We start from the raw sequence: 23002 nt of genomic DNA on the forward strand, positions 1-23002 counted from the left end.
TAAAAATAATCTTTCACTTGACAGTTAGTAGTAGTCCTGCTATTTCTGCTTTATAACAGCAAAGTTAAATTTGTTTTTAAAGTACTTTTATAAGATAGGATTAATTTGAAGGCATGTATAACCGACCTCAGGTAAAACACCGTCCGTGATTAATGTGTTGATTGAGCACATGATTCGCAGTCATCACTTATCATCAAGTTGATAACATGTTCATTTTTAATTCAAGTATTAAAAATATATAAGAAAATTAAAGAAATTTATCTTAGAAAAATGTACACTATCAAAAAAGTATAGCAACACTCTCTTAGGTGATTGTGACGCTGCGTAATTCCACGAAATAGGATACAACCCATAATCCTAAATAGTCTGTGAGCCCGCTTCATTTTATAACATTACCTATGTACGTACACCAATATTTTGGCCTGATTTTTTTTATTAAATTTCGTCCATAATATTGGTGTGATTTTTTTTTATTAAATTCCAACCACAAAATATTGACGTATTCAGTTTTACAAAATAAAAATGGATGAAGCCAAAAATTAATGTTACTGGATATTGCCATGATGTGTTGGAATATCATAGACAATATCATTCCAATTGATAATTTATGGATGGTGTGTTACCAGCAATATATTACTTAGATATATTTTATATTTACCGATTTACATTATTATATTTTTAGGATAATTTATTACGCAACAAAAAATTATATACTTATTCATGTACACAAAAAATGGGACCAAAAGACAAAACATTTTTATATTAGCTATTTAAAAAAAAGAGACCAATTCCATTGTTTTTGCTTTTACACTCAGCAATATTTTGTTCCCATTTTTCTAATTAAAAAATGTTTTTTGGGTATATCAGGACTATCAGGAGGTAGTAAGTTTAACTAAGTTTAAGTTACTTGTGTTTATCACTCTCTAAGAAAGTGATAGTTTTTGTGATTGTTCACAACCTTAGTTTTTTTATTCATTGTAGTAGTAGATGTGTACCTATTTAATATATTTACGAAAAATATAACAGGAGTTGACGCATAAAAATGTATTAAAAATACACTTAAGATAGTTAGTTTTCTTTAGCTATAGTGTCTTGACGAGCGTGGGTGTAGTTCGTGAATGTTCTGGATGCTATGTTATAGGTAGCATTATAGTATCTACATAATCTTCTGTGGGTTTAATGGGTTTATGTCTATGGTTCTGATTGACGATGGTATGATATGACACAATATCGAACACTTTGTTAAAATACAATACAATAGAAAATAAACTTTATTTATTCTAAATGTATTATTTTTAATATTTTTTCTTAATTTGTGTGGTGCTCATAAAAGTTTTAATAAAAGTTCAGTTAAACGAGTTCTATGTTAACGCTGCTTCTTTCTAGTTTTGTTGCTGCATAAACTTACGGACGTGCGTAGCTAATCTATAGCAAAGGTCGTGGTTTTAAAGTAAAGTAATGCTCGACGATTCGAGCCACATTTTCATGCACGAAACTTAATGTATTTTTCTTAAAAGTGGACAATAACTTTCAAAAGTGAACTGTGTTCGTGATCAAGCACAATGCATTAGATGTTATGTGATGCAAGTGTTAATTATTAAAAATGAAAACTGGTATGTGGTTCGTGCGTAGCTGAAAAATCAGTTTCCTAATTTATTACCTATCAAAACGTAAGTACTATTCTCAAATTAGTTTTTTAATGTTTGACATAATATCGCGTGCGCTAAGGGTAGCCATTTTATATTCTGCATTTATTGAGCTGTAGGATGCCTGCTCTAGTTATTGATAGTTTTAACAAAGGTGGAAATGCGCATGATAGGTACGTACCAACATCGGAAAGAGATGCAATTCGCACCTACCTGCTCTTAATGGCTCCGAAATGAAGGACCTCAGTGTAGAATCATAAATCATTGAAAAATCATATAAAAGTGACGAGTTTTCATTTTGATTAGTCGATTTGGTAATTTTAGTGCCTGGATATTATGTAAACAAGAATTTGCAAGATGCCAAGCAGGAGGAAGTGAGTTTTTGACATTTTATAAATTATGTGATAATTTAATTAGGATATTTAATGAAAATGACTACAATAGAGATATATTTCTTTGTAGTTACATTTAATATTAGTGGATACTGAAGTAAAGTTATATTTAAAGGATATGTTGGCAGCTGTTTCTATACTATATTGATGAGATCAATAACCTGTTACTATGAATTTTGCATTTGAATCAAAAGTGATTGATTTTAAGAATAATCACACATAATTATCATCATCATGATCATATAATTGGAAATATTATAGCCCAGAAATTTTTGATAGGTATAGGTATATGAATATATGAATATTTTGGAATTCTTGTATTTTTTAAAGCAATGAAAGCACCCTTTCTCTTATGTAGGTATGAAGTAATGATGGTAATGGGAGTGATTTAGTTTATTTCTGATTGGGAGTTTATGAATATTTGTCTTTTGCACTGACTGCCTTGTACATAGTATACAGATATCCACAACAATATCCTGCCCAAAGTTAATGCAAATAGATTAAAATCAAATATACTATTAGGGGAACAAAATGTGAAATATGTAGGAACATGAACAGTGAGACATCAAAAGTACAGTAGAACAATGAAACATTATTTTTACTTACTTTTTTATGTAATTAGCAATTACTAAGCAGAGTTTCCAGCTTTACATCAAATATTCATCAAATCAGTATTTTCATACGGATACATTTATTTTGTGTGATTGCTAAATTTGAAGATGTGTGTGGATTCTTGATATGAAAAAAAAAATGTGAATTTTGTGAAATATGGTATCAAAATTTGTTTTAAAAGTACATTCTTTACTAAATTCCTTTTCACTTTAAAAAACCTGTCACTAATTCAGGGGGTGTTTTGTTGAGAAACGAAAAGAAAGAAATTCGGAGAAACAACGATGAAAGAAACTCCATAATACACCTCTATTCTTAAAACTTGATATATTACGTCAATTAATGTTAAGTAATGTATAATATCTATCGTAATAATAACTCCGCGTGACTTATTTCATGAACATGACCAGTATCATAACTAATATGTAAATAAAAAAAAACTGTATCAATATTGATATCAATAATACATCGTTGGATTAAAATTGTTCAAAATTATCATCACTATGATGTCTGAATGACAGACGTCTAATGATTTCTCGCTTGCATACCGTGTTTGTTTGTTGAGAATTTAGAGTTTTATCGTTTCTATTAGCTTTAAGTTGAAGAAAACTTCGTGTTCCTTGATATTTTAACTAGATATTCGTAATATACGAGGCAGAGACTTTACTTTTAACGTGTGTTGTGAACCAAAAAGATTTTGCAATGGTCAATACCTGCCATTGTGGAAATTGTCTTATGCGACTGGCTCACCAGCAATGGAACACTTTTCAAGATGTGACTGAGTCCATGCTGAATATTATTCGTTCCTGGATATCACCTACGCTAGTAAACACATTGCCCCGGTGGCCCGGCACAGTTTTTGGATGACATATTTATTGAATTTACATATGAAAATGAACAGTAATCAAAAAATTATTATATGTAATAAAATAAACTATAGGCTTGTATTTTACTTATCGCTTACTACTTATTATTATTAAGGGATTGCTTTCATATACATAAATTTCTGAAACAAGAATTCGTTATTGTATTCAGTTTATCATGAACAGTGCCCCAAAAGGCCTAGAGGAATCGCAAAAGAATCATTGGTATATTTTTAACAGACTTCAAAAAAGGAGGGGGTTTCTCAATTCGACCATGTATATGTTTATGTTTGTCCGCGGAAAACGTTGTTTATGAACCGATTTTTAGGATATTCTTTTTGGTGGAAAAGAAATATTTCATTAAAAAGCATGTTTAGTAGTATGTTGGTCCTCATATTTTCAAATTGATTAAGTGTCTACTAACTAGATAGTAGCCCTAGAATGTCCATCGGATTTATCATTATATTTTAAGTTATGCAAAATAATTAAAAACAAATGTTATTTGCAAGTTGCAACTGTCAAGAACGAATAACCTATTTTGGGGAAATTCTTTAAAGATTTTCTTGTAAACCCGGCCAACTAGAGACTCTATGTCTGGAACTGTAATAGATAGACACTTGAAATTTTTACAAAGGATACATAACGGTGGCCGCTATAACAACAAATACTAAAAATAAAATAAAGTAGAATATTAAAGGGGGTCTCCATATAACAAACCGGTCTTTTCTGACATTTTTCAATTTACCTGTAAAACCATACTAAGAAGACAGTTGAAAATTTTATAATCCGTTTACTACTATAACTACTATTATAATGCATTCAAATTTAAATAAGAACAATAAAACATACTTTAATATGGTTGTTTTATAAAAATATGTAAAATAAAATGAACATTTGGTGGTACGGAAGCCTCCATATGCAAATTCGACTCGTACTTGCCAAATTATTAAAATACCATCTAAATATTACTAAAACAACTAACTGAATAATTATTTCTTAGATTTTTCTTTTGAATATTCAGCATTTTGCTTTAAAAAGTGCAATAGATGGATCAGTTATTAGTGAATAAAAGCATATACTGTGTGTACTTATGAATGCACATAAGTAGTTATACTTCTTTGGCGTATTTAATAAAATAAAAAAAATAAAACAAAAAATATATAAATTGATCAGTATATGTATCATTTCCTGCAGCGACATTTACCAGCCAGCCTTCATGGTGTCGATTTTAAATGAAGGTGTTGTAAAAAATCTTTCTCATCGTTTTTTCGAATGCGCCAAATAAATATAACTTCAAAAACAACGAATATATTAAAACAATGACAATTAAAGCAGTAAAACAGCTCGCGCTCGTGTGTATGTGTGCGCTTTTGCACTCTGCAGTTTATTCCGAACTTTCAGAAATTTCCTGCTCCACGAAAGACTAATTCACGAATACTGATATGAGTAATTTGACGGAAATCCCCAATTCCAATGTATTGGATAGTTCACCTTCGTTGACGAATGTACAGAGCATAACTCCAAATGCGCCCGCGCGCATGTCTTAATAAATTTTATTTAATTAACTACGTAATTCTAGAATTCTAGATTTATTTAGTTTCAGTTTCATATTTTCCATAAAGTAACTTAGGCATGCGAAATGATTTTGTTAAGATACATTACAATACAATAATAAAATCGTCGTAATCCCGTGATTTCAACACATATATTACATCTAGATGTACGGAGTATATCTATACGTCATTGTTTCGCTATCAGAGAGAAACAGCTAGCTCTGACCTAGATACCCTGCGAGGGCGTAAATCAATAAAGCTATCCTGGGATGGGGGCTGCTCCGAGTTATTTCCGAAATACACTGGAGTATAAAAATAGACGTAATCATTATAATGAAGATACTTTTATTGAAATCAAAATATACGTACTTGTTAGTAACATTATTAACGTCTATTATACATATACTCTTAGATATATTTAGGATATATTAGATAGACAAAGAAAAACAAAAAAATCTCTTAAGTTGTGTGAAGTGTATGAATTTGCACATAACTTGGAGTGTAGACTGAATCTTAATTCTTTTGGCACGGTGTGGATACTTGTGCCCAGCCTTGTGGGGCAGCTAATGGTAACGAGGAAAACATCGGCTTGGACGATTTATCTTGCGATGTATGATATACTTTTTTGTCGCTACTAAAATGTATTGTAAATGTAAAGATTAGGTATTGCAAATGAAATATCTCCAATTTTGATGTTGAAGTTAAACACTATTAAACAGTTCTTAACGATCGTGAACTGCGTAAAAGCAGGACAATAAAGGGCACGACTCGGCATCAATCAGAGATCGTTAGGAGGTTTGTGTTGCAATTCTCTTAAGTTGTTGCCAACTACATTCTAAGATGATTCAAGTTGAAGGTTTGGCATGGTTACTTTTAAATCATACAATAATGAATTAAAATTAATATTTCCAAAAATGAAGTGCTACCTATTGTAGTAACAATAAAAATGATTGTAAGTAAGAAGTAATTGCCTAGATTCTGTATACAATTACCTAAAACAGAATGGTAGAATGGTAAAATAGAAAGTTTTGGTTTTTGTATCGTAATATCTAATGATAATAATATGTTTATTCCATGGTCATTAAAGTTTACTTTGTTCAAATGTTTTATATACAAAGGATATTAAGTGATATATGTAAGGAGTAATATGTAAGGAAATGTAATGAAAAGTACGCTTCAAAAGGCCGTTTTAAATTGGCGATCATGTTTCGGGAATTGATTATCTAAAAATTGTCCGCGCCGTCAGGAAAAAAGTTTAAAAATTTACATAATAATAGCATTTGAAAGATTTCTATCAAGACTTAACCTAAGCCTCGTGTTCTGAATTAAAAAACTCACACGTAAGTGTTTAGCATGTCTCAGCGGAAGTAGCCCGCCGCGCCGCTGAAGTTCGCGGGCAGCCTACAGGAACATCGTCGAAGTCCGACATTCGACTCGCCAATACCGCGCCCAGTGTTCGTGCGCTCCAATGTTTATATTTTCCCGCCGTAATGTCTTGTTTCGTGTTAACGCTTCGGAAATTTCTGACAAGTTTTTGCTTCTAAACTGCAGTGTTAAACTTTGAGAAAACTCGTTAACAGATGGGCGTGAAAAAAGCGTAAGCTAATGTGTTTTTTAAGTATTTTTCATGATATAAAAAGTTTAATATTTGCTAAATCTAGTGCACAGTGTATCAATAATTAATAAGCAATTGATATATTTAAAATTGAATAATTCTTACTGTAGTTTTTATTTTTATTTTAACTGCCTCTTTCTCGTTGTTAAGGATTGGTTTCTGAATATCACTGTCACTATTTAAATATTCAGCTAGATAGCTTAAAGTCAAATTATTTATTATTAACAATACGTTTTCAACGTCCCTACTCGTTTATATTTTCCCACTAAATAGACTTTTATGTTTAAATTAAGTTTTTTTATTAAAAATCTCAATCACACGTTCTCTCCAAATTAATTTTAATAACTGCAAATAGGTATCTTTCGACTAAGCCTCAAAGCCCCGGGCGTAAGTTCTCGTGCGAAAGTCACCACGTGCATACAGGGTGAATATTTCAAACAGGACTTTAGGGCTAAATCCGAAACTATAAGGATTAGCGAAAAATGCTGAAAGGAGGCCGAGGCCGATTTTTATAGGAACTAAAACTGCATCATTCGTTTTTTTAAATATTTTTTCCTTAGCCGGGAATCGAACGAGTTCATTTTGAAAACAAATCCACCCTACTTTCAACTCCTTTCAGCATTTTTCGCTTTCGATTTTTTTTATAGTTTGGGATTTGGCGCTGAAGGCCCGTTTGAAAAATTCACCCTGTATATAATAATATCCTCTCACATATATATGGCACATAATTGCATGTCAGAACCTTACATTAACAATGATTTGGAAAATAAACTTTATGGAGCGATGAAATACACTTAACGATGCGACATATTGGAGACTGTTATATTGCACAAGTAGCTTTCCACCATACGACATCGCATCGCGACACGACGTTGCAACGTGGCACGATGCGAATGCGACGTCATTGTTCATTTATGTGTTTATTATTATGAGAGTTGCTAAATTTCCACTGAGTAAAAATTTTTGCCCCAATAATTTTAAAAACGATTTATTTAATAATACGTAATTTATTCAGGACAATCGTTTTATGTATCCCTTGTAAACTGCATTTTTTTCGCGTGCACTAAACTTCATAACAGTCGGTTTGGTACTTAAGGCGTGAAAATGTATTAAACAAAACTCACTTTCGCATTTATAATTTACCGCAGTATTTTTGAAAGCTTTAGTGTCTAACGCATTTTGAAATTTGTAGACATTTAAAATTTTGTGTTTATTATTAACTGAAAAAGACGAAAACAAAAAACAACAGCACAGCATTAAAAAGTCGTACAATACTAAGAAGACTTCGGAATACTAGTAGGATCATACCCTACAATTGCGCATTCATTTTAAAATAAATTCGTAATGTAGAAATGAGCAGTTTACTCGGACAACTTTAACCCTTTAAGAACCGCACACACTGACTTCTTTTGGGTTTTTATTTTATTTAATTGATTTATTTTATATTGAAGCAGCAAACTAGCATGGGGCCTACCTGATGATAAGTGGCTGCCGCCCATGGACATATGATCAATCCTTGTTAAGACTAGAGTCGCGTTAGAATTGTTTGTCATCCACATATTTCGATCTCCTTTAATTCTAAATTATTTCCAATCGAAGAGATGAAATAAACAGGGCCATAGAGGTGACATTGTCTTTGTATTTTCAGAAACACAGCTTTCATCCCGCTAAAATTGAACTGAAGCTAAACATCACTGAAACCATCCCGGATTTATTGACGATAGTCATATATATCAGTGAACATTTTATTACCAATTGGTCATAAGTCGTGATCAATTCTTTTTCTGCCTACGTCAGGTCTACTACATAGTTGAATGTTTTTGACCCTAATCTAACCTAATATCAGGTCTTCTAACCTTTCGTTTGAGCTGTGAGATATTACGTACGCTTTTGACACTTCACTGTTCTGAATATCAGAGTTTTGCTTTTACACTTGTGTGTCCTGTGACGTGCAGGGCTATGAAGGATTATATGCAAAATCACACGGACCTGTCGGAAAGATTTTCGTCGCAGTGAAATCCATCCGTATCCATTCGCGGTAGAAAATTTTTGTTAAAGATAAAGTTAGAAAACCTTTCTCAAATTTGAACAAAAATCATTGAGTATTTATCATACTTACTTATTCTGTTTTGTATATCATATTTTTGTAATAAGTACTTCGAACGGAATATTGGACAAATCACGTCCTGCACTCTAGTGTGCATCAGCCCTTAACGGTTAATAATTTAGCAACGGCCTATTACTTCTAAACGCCTTGTTTTGTCCACGGCACAAGGGGTGGAATAACAGAAAAGGTCCATTCATTGTCAACAACACTGTTCAGTGTTCCTACATCTAAATGTATATAATCATCGACTTTTGTTATATCCTTGATTTTTCCTTACAATCTCTGTTAATTTTTTTAATTATTTCTTTGGTAGTCCCTTATTTTTTTTCGATAAACGTAATGGTTCCAATAATTCTATGTTTTTCGAATGAATTAATTTTAAACTGTCATCTTATATTTTGAGCAAATATTAAAATGTTAAGTATAAAAAAAAAATTTAGAGCGTTTTTTTCTAAAGCGTTGTCCTCTTTATATTGTTTGACTTGCGGGGTTTTGACTTGTTTATGTTGTTGTTATTGCTACGATCTTGAAGACTTCTATGAAATTGATGTAGATGAAAGGTGAGCCAAGTGATGTTAAGATCACACTAAAACTTACTTTCTAAGAATGTACAATTCACATCTGATCACATTTTGTTGTTCTTGTCAGATTTATGGTGTGATATTTGGTTAATAGTTTGATCTTGTTTACGTTAAGCGTTATTTGTAAAAATATATGTATGTGTAATGTTATTTATTCTCACCTGACAGCCTAAATTGGAAGGTAATGTTTTGTATGTGATTTGTAAACGGATTTTGCAATAGGAGGCATTGTTAAATTGTCATCTCAGAAGTGTCATAAGGTTTATTTTATATACCATGAGAGCAAGAAGTTTACATGCAAATTGTCAAATACAATCTAAATATATTTATATTGTTTATGGTTAATAATGTACAATCTTAACCAATCTTTTCCTACCAAAGTTAGAAAATTGTATTCAATAATTGTCAAATTTCGAACATTGGTAAACAAAGATAGGCTTAGATTGGTTTTGAATAAACGGCGATAAATGTTACCCTCTACTTTTCTAAATATTTAGTAATCCATATTTAGTAGTACTAAGTTTAATGCTTTGTTTGGTAAGACAAAACCACGAACGTCAATAATAGCAATGTATCTGTAGCCTGTGTCCGTGAGATTAAATATTTTGAAAAATCGATATATCGATCGATCGATAAATCGATTGCCAATTTCACTAGATATTTCGATGCAGATTAACTCTAATCCTACTTACCTTTCCTTATCCTTTTCCTAAATCTTTTGTTTTATAAGCTTATTGTTCAAAATGCGTTTTTTTTGCAGGCCACGTAAAATGGCCGTCAAGAAACACGAGCTCGTCCAACCGGACAGTCTCCAGCCAGACTTGGAGACGTTGGAGCAGTATCTGCAAATGATGAACGAACAGAATGCGTACCTGCCACCAGCCCCTGAGTTGGTGAAGACGTGTCAAGACATCGTTAAGTGTCTTTGTAAGTATTGAGGTACCTTGTTAAATATAACGAGTAATATTACGTCGTACCTTTTTGGATTCTTCGACGCCGATAATTTTTTGACCAAATTGGATGAATGTATATGTAAAATACGAATAATAATGAAATATTGTAAAGTTAGTGTGCTTATGAAATAAAGAAATGCTGACGTGTCGGGCAGTGAACCCTAATATTTTTTTAATGAGTAAAATCTCCTTAGCACGGGCGTCTGGCAATGAGGAGGAGCTGTGGGTTCTGCTCCAATCAGTGGAGGGATTTCTCCTCCGCATCATGAACACCGTAAGCTGCGAGGTCCGCCAGGAGGTTGTCACCGCTGTAATGGACAAATTCTATTCATTCATATCTGATCCACGTAAGTTTCATATTACTATAAGAAATAATATAGTATTTTTACAACACCGACATCGTGAAGTTAGCTAGAAAATGTCTGAAGTTTTGCAGAAAAGGATACCGACAAAACGAATTTAAATATTTTGTTTTTAGGTCTTATATAATTGACACGATAACGAAATTACTGGTACCTATCAAGGTATTCATTTATTTAAATATTACAATACACTTCTTATTAAATCCGCCAAAAAAGGTAAAAAAAAATCGTACATTCCTTTACAACATGATATTCAAATATTTGTTTGTTATACAGAGTCAGATGCTTGTCCGGCGATGTCCACCGTGCTCGTGGTAATCGACAGTAATGACACCGACGCTTCGATGAACGCTGCCCGTTGGCTGGTGCAGCAGAGGGACAACGGACCCGGTGGCGCTGGATTGCGTTCTTCGCTCTCTTGCCTCTACCGCTGGATGTACGAGTGGCACGGCACCCCGACACTCGGCAATTGGATCTTGTCCTATGTCAAGGCGCTTCAGGTGTGTATCCGTTTAGGTGTCTGGGAGACATAACATCGGCCGGAGATCGGCAGTTTTGACTTTGCAGCCATTTTTGAACGCGAGCAATAAAGCGCGTTTTAGATATTTTAACCAAACACACCTCGTCGCCAAATTTTGACATAGTATCTAACTAACCTAACGTAACCTAAATAGAAATCGCTGATGCACAAAGCTAGTCTGCGAATAAACCAAATCATATGGCGACCATTCTATCATATGACTTTTTGAAATCCTCTACTCTTTTATTTGGCACGAATCAATCAAAAGTATATTGAGTTCAATTGCGCACTATACTTTTCTAGATCCTTTTGCCCTACAAGAGAACGTGCTAGGCACACTATTTAATGTTTCTCAATTTATATCAGTTTCTAGATCTAATTAGAGTAGCGATCGTTATTGTAACATTTTGCGACGAATTATTCATTAATTTATTATAAACAAAAAATGTTAGCAGTGATTAGAAATTACAACGACTTTTTTCTAATTTAACACAATATCTGATTAACAGGAGAGTGAGCGTTTCGATATCCTGATCGAAGTGTCCTTGGATAACTTGGCCAGCATGTTTTCGGCACTCGCGACGCCGTCTCTGCGTCAATCTAACGCTAACGTGATTTTCCACGTGCTCGCCTCTCTACGCGAGTCTACAGATGCACTTGATAGGGTAAGTGCCGGTAATATTGTATAAACGGATAAACTATCAGCTCCAATTACTCAATAAACTTCTTTGTAGCGATTGTACTGTGCACCGCCTTGCCACTATTCGAGCCGCCGTTGACACTGGTTTTTTTTTTTACATAGATCTCTCTAGAACGATCTTTATAGGTTGCTCAATTTTTGTTGGCTAAATTGGGTCCGATAGTCTTGTTCAAAAAGCAAGCGGTAGTTTTATTGATTATGATTGAATGAAAATCATATTTTCGAAAAATATTATCAGAGTGACATCGCGAACGTTCTTCATATGGTAGCATCATACATATTTCATTGTCAGTCGATTTAAAATCTGAATAAATATTACCTTCGACAACTTTACATTCACGGTTTATTCCAAAAGTTTCTTACCTTAAAGCGACGTTTCGTCCACTCGTCCAATTGATACTACACAGAAATGTAACATTCTATCTGATTTAAAATATTCTGATAAAAACACATCAAAGTTAAACATTTTAAGATTTTTCTTTTCTGTTGAGCCTAAATTCAGAAATGGCTAAATACTTAATTGCAATACTATATATACAGATCTCCACACACGTGAAGCACGTGTTGACTCAGCTGGCTGCCGACAGCGGCCAGTACAGCCGCAATCTGCTGCAAAACATCGTTGACATACTCAGCGCCATGATCGATCGCCTCGTCGATCCGCTGAAAGGCGAGGCAAAGAACAACTTCAGATCCAAATACGCTAACGTGGTGAGTACAGGAACTTAATATCAGGGTTGTTGTTGATGCAGGTTTTTACTAGATCAGCGGATGCTGATGCTGATGCTGATTTTTTCAGATTAATATCAGCTGATGCTGATGCTGATATTTAGAAATACTAAATATAAATATATTTTATACTGAGGTTTTTGTACGTCCCTTACGAGAATAGTCTTGTTTTAACCGACTTCACAAAATGAGGCGGTTTATCAATTCGACCGTATATATGTTATTTTTTATGTTTGTTCGCGGATAACTTCGTAGTTTATGAACCGAACTGGATGATTTTTGTTTTGAAAAAAAAGATATTTCCAAAGTGGTTCCATTATTGTCACATTGTCACATTATAGTGGTTCCATTGGTTATCGTAAGGGCGACTAGTGCGTTTGTAAGATTTTTAGTATGTCATAACTAAAAAAGGTGAAAAAAAAATTAATTAAAAAATACAATCGACTTCCATGTCACTACAAAGCAAAAATCAACTAAAACAAATTTTGGCTCAGCACATATCTCCGAAGTCGGCGCTCATATTGAGCACGCTGTTTACGCCGTTATCCAACGAAATATATTTAGCACCGACTTCAGAACCATGTACCAAACCAACATCCACTTCAGCTACCCTCCACTCTGCAGTGACACAGAAGTCGGCATTTATTTGTTATTTTTTTTACAAAAACTACACTGTGTCGTATCTTTGTTCAATAACGAAATATTTGGTCATTTGCAGTTTTCACTGGATGTGGCATTATGAATTGAATACATAATTCTGTTATTGATTGATTGAACTATGATCGAAACTTATTGATGTCTGACCAAATTACGTTGTCAATACAATCGAATGATTGTTTGAAGACAACTTGTGTTTATAAACTTCTGTGATTGGCTAAAACTCCACGTGATTTAAGCTCGGTCCCGCCTTCAACGAACACGTTACAATTTCAATATCAGCATTAAATATCAGCATCTTTTGTTGCGGATGCGGATGCTGATGCTGATATTTAAAATAAAGCTGATAATCAGCGGATGCTGATGCTGATGCTGATATTCGCAACAACCCTACTTAATATCTTGGAAAGAGCAGGAATTTTCACTATTAGGGTCATTATTTAGGAATTGATGTATAAGTAATTGGTTTTTTGGTTTGTCGCTCATTAATGGGCGGATTTTATATGCATACTAAATATGATGGAAGGTAGGCTCAAGTGACATAATAAATACAGGCATAAAATATGGTTTTAGTCGTGTTTTGTGAGTTAAGTTGTAGAAACCTTCGTGTCCCGACTCCAGAAGTACCATCATTTAATTACTGAAACATTATCGTAATAAATAATAAAAATATGTTATTTTTTTAAATATCTGCTTCCTCTACATTCACAAGCTTCAAGCACTTAGTTAAATCAACTATAACAATAAAAAACATCACAATGGGCATGATGACAAATTTCGAAAACCCCTTTTATGATGTACGTACATGTCTGCTGATTCCAAAAATCGTATTATTTTTGCAATAAACTCAGTATCAACGAAAATAATATATTTTTATTTTTTATACCTATTTTGAATTAAGCGCGAAAACGCTCGCGGGTGTCATGGCGTCCGTTGGTGACATCGCACTAGAACATCCCATACAAAAATCAAGCAATTCAATGATACACCCAAAAATTACGCGCTCCCATTCGCGCTCCGATTAGCGTTTCAGGCGACAAGATGGCCGACTGCAGTATTTAGTTATACTTTCATTTTATTGAAAATATAATAAATCTTAAAGATTTTTTTAAACTGGTTCTTTTTCCAGAATCCTTTCAATATATTGTTTTTACTTAAATCATTTATTCTATTTTTTTATACTGTCATCTTTTTTTTATTTATTTATTTACTCTTTATTGACCATGTTAAAAACAGAGTGCTGCAAAAGGCGGACTTAATGCTAAATAGCATTTTCTCCCAGTCAACCTTAGGGATGTGCAGAAAAATTGAAGGCGGTACAACTATACTAAAATAAAAATAATTAGGAAATAAAATGATCATCGTGTATATTCTAGATCCGTTGCCTGGAGCGCCACATGGCGTCGAAGTGTTGCCGGTTCCTGCGTCTGCGTCCGTGGCGCGCCCGCAACGCCGTGGTGCCGCGCGGGTGCCGCACGCGCCGCCGCCAGCCCACGCGCAAGGTCGGCCTCATCAACCTGGGGAACACGTGCTACATGAACAGCGTCATGCAGGCGCTGCTCCTCACCAGGCAGTGAGTACACACACTACTTGTGTTTTTTATATGTTTAGACGGTCCTGAGGTATTCCTGGAGCGCTATGACATGGGGCTCTTCAAAAAAGGTGCAAAAAGAGCTCATATAAAGCCGGCGATGCATTGGCGACTCCTCTGGTGTTGCAAATGTCCATAGGCGGCGTTGACTACTTTACATCAGGTAGCACGTCTCTAATCGTTAGGTTATACGATAAAAAAAAAAAACGGTTGCAGTCGTCAATGGTTCGTAACAAACCGACAATTACACCACGACCTTCATATTAGAACAGTCCAAGAAGAGATCGAGCACTCGATCAAATCCTACAGGAACTAAGCACTTAATAAATAACACTTCAAGATTCAAAGGGCTAAAAAGAAGTTCTTGATTGGTGACCAGACTTATATACCTAGGACTCAAAGTGGATTCTATTGGCTGGGATTTTACTAAAAAAAGTCATTCTCGCAAATTGTCAACTTTACATCTGTATTAAACGAAACTCCGCGCATAGCTAGTTGAAAATCTATTATAATAGTCCTATAAATAACTTAACTGTCTAACATAATAAATTCTTGGAAAACAAAACGTCCGCTTTCTAATGATTTGAAATAATAGGCCACAAAAAAATGTTAATATGCGAAATGAGTAAATTAATTAATGGCTGGAACTTAACTGCCAAATGAATATGAAAAAAATATGTATTTTCCTAAAATTGAGGCTTTTCCTTTAGTTTGACATTTATCATTACTTCCCAGAATTTGATCCTTATAAGCGTCACTATCAGATAGTGGAATAATATAGAGGGTGTAATTTTTTCCAAAATGAACTCGTTCGATTTCCTGCTAGGGAAAAATATATTTTAAAAAAGTAATGATGCAGTTTTAGTTTTTATCAAAATCGGCCTCGTAACTCCTTTCAGCATTTTTCGCTAATCCTTATAGTTTCGGATTTGGCCCTGAAGGCCTATTTGAAAAAATCACCCTGTATATCTCAAAAATATTTTATCATGATGTAAAACATATTATGTGGATGGATATTGCATGCCTAATTGTATTTAAATGTTCTTGGAAATTCAGCGTAGTACTGCATCAACATCCTCATAATCATAAATATTCCATAAGGACTGTTTTGGAATAAAAAATGATCGAATGCAGGTCATGGTCTGTCTGATTGCGAAAATTCTGGTAGTTTTTGAACAATTGGGTACTTAGGTACTGTTAGGGTGTCTCCACACCAATCGTTTCATTGATATGGATAGCTTCGACTATTCGACCAATTCCGATCGATAAAACTTCGATAGATGATTAAGTTTACAATAGATCAATGAAGACTACTATAGTCTTCCAAATATATTCGGAGGAGGACGTGTTGTTGATCGCTACCACTTTATTGTTTCGTCCTCATTGGTTTAGAACTACATATCTCTTAACTTATACAGACATGAATAATTATAATAATCAGCCGTAGTTATGCAAAAATCTATGTTGTTCCTATGTTCGATCAATATCACCGGTAGATTGGTGTAGTGACAAATTACGATTGACGTTGAATGATCGATCCTACCATTGATCGATAACTAATCGATTGCTCTTGATCCTTATTGAGCACCCTTATATTTTGAAATAGTCGAAAGGATTTCTAATACACTTTTTTTTTGCTTTTGTAAAGTTAATCTATGTTTGCTTCCTACTATGTTATGTTATTTATTTTTTATTGTTTTGTTTATTTCAGTTTTATTTTTGTCAATGATTTCCTCTGCCTCAGCCTGTTGTTTTTTTGTAATTTTTTTAGTCTCCTGATTTGCTGTGCTACTGCTATTTTGTTTTATTTTGTATCTATCTCATAATACACATGAAACGCCAGAACATAAGAAAAACTATCAAAACATTTGGTTTACAGAAATTATGTAGAGGTTTAACGAGTCATGATTTAGAAATCCATAATCAATATTAATGAGGTCTCGCTATGCTTACAGTGACATTAATTTCAAAGAACTCTGTATCATATTGGCTCATAATAGACCCATTATTTAACTTTTTACCACTATTACCCACTATTTAACATTATTTCTTTGTCACACAAAGAAATGCTTGCGTTCGAAGGGAATTCATGATAGAATGTGATTAGCATTCGTTAAGCATTATTATGGGCGGTTTCTTGTCAAATGAGGGTAAAATAAAAGCTGATAGCTATTTAAGACTACTGAATACAAAAAAATAAGAATACCATACGAAGTAATTAGAAAAATGTCTTATTCCTGCGAACATATGTTTGAACTGTGTTTGTAGCCGACTGCGAAAGTAAATATTAGCTATTAGTATATATTAGAGTAGAACTGCCACGTATCTGTTCGTCGCGAAGCATATAATTTACAGCGCTTGCACCTGCAGCGTTTCCACATACATTTCTCGCGATGCGATCGATATTTTAATATTTTATAAGTCTATTTCTTATCTAGGTCGATCTATAATTTCTCGGCATTGTCTACTTAAATGGATATGCTAACATATTATTGGAAATTTACTACGTATATTGTTTGACGTAGTTAAAGCTGTTATGAATAATTTAAACCAATGCTCCAGTTACAATAGTTCCTTTGCGAGGTTTTGCAATTTTTATTACTGAACGATATTTATTTTATTATGACTTATTGTTTGACAAGACTTCATTCGTTCATTAATAGAAAGTTCTGCGAGTTTATGCGACACATAGTTAATGTTTTTCAATTCAGGCTTCGTCCACATAAGAAGTTAAGATTGTTTAAAAATTTATAATATCATATAGTTATTGGTCAGTTTGTAAAATAAATTTTAAAAGCTGGCGCTGTGCTCTGTGCGCATTTATTGATAATTATCTCAAACCAAACCATGTTAGGTCACATGTTTTGAACTATACCGTCTCGTGGATAACTTTAGTAATATATTCATGTATTCATAACTTAGTAATCACTGAATCTAGACTGGTGATACAAAATATTATTTTAAAATTTCAATGCTTGTTTAAAGGGAAACAAATAATGGTTATCGCATCAAGCTTGTACATAATCTACAGAAATCCAATTTTGTATCAGGATTTAACGAAGTACATGCTTTATTTTAAACTGCAAAATATTATATATTAGGTCAGATCGTACTTGCCTGTAAAATGAGATCGTCTGATATGACAGTGAGCAACTTGGTTAAAACCTGTTGGAGGTTGCAAAGATACTCCTCCCAACCTATGATGCCTTATAAAATGCAAACTATATTAAATAATAATAAATTTAATACAAACAAATAATAATTAATTTGTGCCTAGTGTATATTATGAATGTTATTTTTTTTAATTAGTTACACATTTTTTTTCACCCTTGCAGGTTTAGCACTCATGTCCTGCTCAAGATGAACGGAGTGCCCTACTGGTCCAAGGTTGGCATACTGTTTGCCAAAATGCTGCACTCCATTTCTACTAAGCTGAACCCAGAAGAGTTCTTCGCCGTGGTCAAGCCACCCTTCTTCACAACTGACACACAACATGATAGCTCCGAGTTCCTTGGGTATTTAAAGTTGAAATATAAAGTTAGAATATGATAATGAAATGAAAGACAGAAATGCAGTTACCATCAGTAATACTGATGATAAGTGGTCACTGTCACTAATGGAGACTACAAATTCTATATTGAAAATTGTTTCCACATGAAGTCAATGGCATTGCCACTCCTATGGACTATGGACACTTGCTTCATACGTAAGTCAATTTGCATCCGCACTCTTCCACCGAAATGTATTGGTGCAAGCTAGAAATAAATGGCGGTGGTATCTATACTTTCAAACCATACCCGTTCTGTTACCTCTTAAAAGAATCTCATAAGCAATTAATTTTGGGGTTCCATACCCAACAAGTAAACACGCTGTCTGTCCGTCTGTCACAGGGTACTGTACTTAAACCATAATAGATAGACACTTCAAATTTATACAGTGTATTTACTTCTATTGCTGCTGTGATAAAAAAAAGAAGATGAATGAAAAAAAAGAATATGACAACTTAGTGGTACGGAACCCTCCACATGTGAGTTTTACTCGCACTTGGCCATGTATTTAAATCAATATAATATAATCCTTTTGGAGTATTAGTGTATTATGGATGATAAAATGTGAATTACACCATCATATATCATCGTCATACACCATCTGAACCTATGTTCATATGTTAGATTGCTACGAATTTAAATTTTAAATTTCCAGTTACTTGTTCGAGCTTCTGTCGTCGTATGAGCACTGCTCCGACGCGAATCATGACTACTCGCGCCCGGCCGTGCTCAACAGCGCCAACCGTTGGAGGGGCGGTCAGCTCGTGTTGCAAAGCGCCAGGTGATTGTGAAAGATTTATTTATTACTAGTTGACCCGGCAAACGCTGTGATGCCATATAAATAAAAAAATGTTAAGGGTGAACAACCCTTATCACTTAGGGGTATAAAAAATAGATAATAGCCGATTCTCAGACCTACTGAATGTGCATATAAAATTTGGTGAATATCGGTAAAGCCGTTTTGGAGTACGGTAACAAAGATTGTGACACGAGAATTTTATATATAAGATAATTAAACCCAGCGATCGGGTAGTTGGGCTACTTGAAAAATAGCCAACGTTGCGAAGGGTACTTGCATATGCTAGACAGCCAAAACTGAGGCCAAAGTAATTCTGGCATTCAAGAAGAGCTCTTTTTCCACTTTTTTGCCCGATGTCATAACGCTTATGAAGTTCATTCCACATCTTCACATGTTTGTGTACAAAATATTGTCAATATATATTAATTTGATTTTTTATTGTAATAAGTTATCAATCCCAAACACAAAATTCATTGTCTGCTGATCAATAGAAAAAAATGTTTCAGGTTAAATCATTGATAATAATAATGACATGTATAATCTTACAGTGATAATAATAATCATCCTGGGACCAGCCAGAATCGTCGATCAGTATCTCCACGTCCGGGCAGCAGCGCTGCAGGTGAGTTGGCTTTGGCGTTGAAACCCCAAAGGGTTCTACATTTACTAAAAGTTAAAATAAATTAATATTGTAATGTGTGCAGTGACACTAATATGTCTATTCTATTGCAGGTTCAAGCTCGTCTATGAAACGCAATTTATCGGATGATACTCTCGTACCACCCAAGAAACGTCTGCGAATGTCTGAGGCACTTTTCCTGCACCAGGATTCGTTCATAGACAGCTTGTTTGGCGGAGTGCTTCTCACACGCGTCGAGTGCACACACTGCCATTCTTCCTCCCTGTCGCGCGACGTGTTCCGCGATCTCCAACTCGCTTTCCCGGAGTATAAAAACCCTGACGGTCCATTCACCGTTCAGAACCTGCTCGATTACTACTGCTCTAAGGAGAGCCTGTCTGGCGATAACAAGTACCAGTGCGCCGATTGCGGCGTTCTGCGCGACGCTGAGAGGAGCGTTTTGATTGAAACTACACCTAAATATCTGATCTTGGTGTTAAAGCATTTCAAGTGAGTTAATTTCTTTACTACCGATGTCTTACTGGGCTACCTCCTTTTTATACTTATTGTATATAGTTAATTGTATCACGCGTTACTTTGCGGAAATCCATGCTATTAAGTTAAGATTAAAAGTACTATTAATATTTTAATTACTACTTAACTACCGGTATTTAACGATTAACCATCGTAGAGTCAACTTACTCTGATGATGCTCCGTTTTGGAGCGAAACACGTGTTGGTGGTGGTATGTATGGTGGTGTAAATTTTTAATTTTTTGCATCTGCACGCATCCTTTGTGGGAGAGAGGGTGGTACGTACTGGTTTAAAATATGTACCATCATAGATATTTGTAGCGGATTGTTGCGAAGTAATTTTTATCTTAACTTAATCAATTGTATATTTTTTGTCACATCAGGTTCGACGCGAAGATGCAAGTGCAGACTAAGTTGTGCCAGCCAATGTACCACAACAGCGGCGTGACGCTGCCCACTGTGCGCTCGCAGGCCGTACACTCCTGTTACACGCTGTACGCGGCCGTCATCCACGCGGGCACCACTCTCGACTCGGGCCACTACTACACGCTCGCCAAGGACAACGACCAATGGTTCATGTACAACGATGACTCTGTGGCGGACTCGGATGAGTCCAAGCTCGAGGACGACACCAGCGATGCCACACCGTACATCCTGTTCTACAAGCGCGACGACATCGTCGAACCGGCTGCTCCCTCGCTCTCGGAAGTGCCGCCCGTGCTCCAGGAGATGGTCCTCGCTCATAACAAGCACTACGTCGAGACTGTACGTCAGATGCATATAACGCGTCCATGACGTTTAAGGTCCGACAAGCATATTGATTTTACCGTGCTGGATATTGTTGATGGTAACGACAACATCTAAATGATCGTTTTGAAAGTCTTCACCCGTTATTCTCCTGATAACGATAAACGATTAGCACGGTTAATCCATAAATGTGTTTGTAGCAAGTGTTCATCACCTAGAAGAAAATCACCACAAACAGACACTTTAGATATGTAGGATATTGATTCACATTATCATATATGAATTGTGGCACTTTTTGCATCGGGTATGCAATGTTTTTTTTTAACAATAATCAGTATTGTGTATGTTAAAAAGCACAAAAATGGCGGTGTCTAATTTCAAAATCAGCTTAAACTTTTTGTAAACCTGTAATGACTTTTTCTCTGAACAAAGGAATTTAAAATTCTTGCACAGTTTTATCAAACTGTCTTTGTGGTAATTTTACGATTACGAGTTGAGTTTTCGATTTAGCTCTGTTTATTAGAACAAAAACGTATATTGTTACAAAACTACAAAGTCTTCGCCCAAATGAGGAAAAAAGATTTTCATGGATATGAAAAATTACTATAATGACAGCTTTTTAGTTGCATACTGGAATCGATTAATAACATTTTGAATATTTCTTGACAGTTGTATAAAAACGCGAGGCGGCGTGTTGGACAATTTTTCCGAACGCAGCATGAAACGTTTCAGCGTGTTTTCCCCCTATTGTAACTACGCTATTCTATAAAGCCGAAGTTACGGGAGGCTAAATTCAGGGAGATGACGCAATAATGTTATAGCGGTATTTGAAATGAGACGCCGCCTAATGAATTAATATGTTAATTATTATTTGTTTGTTATAATTATAATTATACGTTATAATATACATTGGTTGCGATATTGTCTAAAGGCTATAGACAGCAATAGCTAAGATGCAATATGTTCTTGGGTTGGTTGGCTTAATATTGGGTTCTTGATGATTTAGTATATTTTTTGCATTTGCTTGTGGATAAGTAATTATAAAGATAAGTTACAGGCAGATTGTATCGCTTAAAATGATATGTAAAATGTGTATGATAATGGGTGGGGTTTAAATTTTGGGGTTTAAGTTTAAATTTTAAATTTAACTTGTATAAAGATGGAATTCGTCGTATTTACCGAGTAGTTGACGTATGATTAGGGGTGGGTCGCACTTTTCTTAAAGTAAACTAGTATTAGCGTTCTTTGTGAATTCAAGAGTTGTGTTAAATACATTTAATCGCTTATAGAATGTTCGTTTGAACTATATTACACATGATTATTATTAGGTGATATAAGGAAATTTATCTGTAGTTTACACATGGGGCACACGAGCATTAGGCCGGTAAGCTTCAGAACAAATATTTGATAGTACTAAGATTGTTTCAGTGAAAATCAAAATACTGTATGCATTAATTGATGGGTGATTTAAACTTATATGGCACTTTTTATTCTATTGTATCCATTGACGACTTGATCTCGCGTCGAATGAACTTTGTCATTCGTCCACTTTGTCGCAGTATGAAAAGATTAATTGTTGGCAGCACAACGTTGAGGACATCGTTTTATTCAAATGATCGAAGGTCATAATAACTATCCTTCAGCACAAATAGGACTATCCTTCAGAGTGCCAATATGTTGATATGTTAATGCCAATATGTAGCCAATTTTAAAGTTTGGGCTGTTGCAACGAATCAATTCATCGATTAAGCCAGTTAATTAATCGATTTCTTACATTAGCTCTCAAATGTTCAATATGTTTTTGTAAAATCTAATGCGCATGCTAGACAACAACTTGTATAACGTTATAATACGTTGGCGCTTTCAGGTTTATTTCAT

The 23002-nt window shown here is 34.5% G+C and overlaps 1 protein-coding gene across 3 annotated transcripts; it reads left to right on the forward strand.

Annotated features, from left to right (window-relative positions):
• The first annotated feature begins 1197 nt into the window (after positions 1–1197).
• DUBAI (Deubiquitinating apoptotic inhibitor) lies at positions 1198–21555 on the forward strand. Of its 3 annotated transcripts, none has more exons than XM_073074997.1 (12): positions 1198–1670; positions 10127–10293; positions 10514–10666; positions 10958–11181; positions 11711–11866; positions 12442–12612; positions 14664–14860; positions 18214–18393; positions 19082–19207; positions 19774–19847; positions 19958–20354; positions 20761–21555. In XM_073074997.1, the coding sequence occupies exons 2-12, from the start codon at positions 10137–10139 to the stop codon at positions 21170–21172; spliced, it is 2247 nt and encodes a 748-aa protein (XP_072931098.1). In that variant the 5' UTR covers positions 1198–1670; positions 10127–10136; the 3' UTR covers positions 21173–21555. The 3 variants fall into 3 exon arrangements, with proteins under 3 accessions (XP_072931098.1, XP_072931096.1, XP_072931097.1); XM_073074995.1 differs by lacking the exon at positions 1198–1670 and adding an exon at positions 1752–1819; XM_073074996.1 differs by lacking the exon at positions 1198–1670 and adding an exon at positions 1868–2020.
• The last annotated feature ends 1447 nt before the right edge of the window (positions 21556–23002 follow it).

The sequence above is a fragment of the Epargyreus clarus genome, unplaced genomic scaffold, assembly GCF_041222505.1.
Source record: "Epargyreus clarus isolate Ecla_fem2 unplaced genomic scaffold, WU_Ecla_fem_2.2 ptg000007l, whole genome shotgun sequence".
NCBI classification, from domain to species: domain Eukaryota; kingdom Metazoa; phylum Arthropoda; class Insecta; order Lepidoptera; family Hesperiidae; genus Epargyreus; species Epargyreus clarus.

Excerpts from the sequence above, each read along its gene's own strand:
- DUBAI (XM_073074995.1), top strand. The coding sequence starts at position 1,767 with ATGCCTGCTCTAGTTATTGATAGTTTTAACAAAGGTGGAAATGCGCAT. Across the intron at positions 1,820-10,126 it reads GGTGGAAATGCGCATGATAG|GCCACGTAAAATGGCCGTCA; the intron begins GTACGTACCAAC and ends TTTTTTTTGCAG. Across the intron at positions 12,613-14,663 it reads GATCCAAATACGCTAACGTG|ATCCGTTGCCTGGAGCGCCA; the intron begins GTGAGTACAGGA and ends TGTATATTCTAG.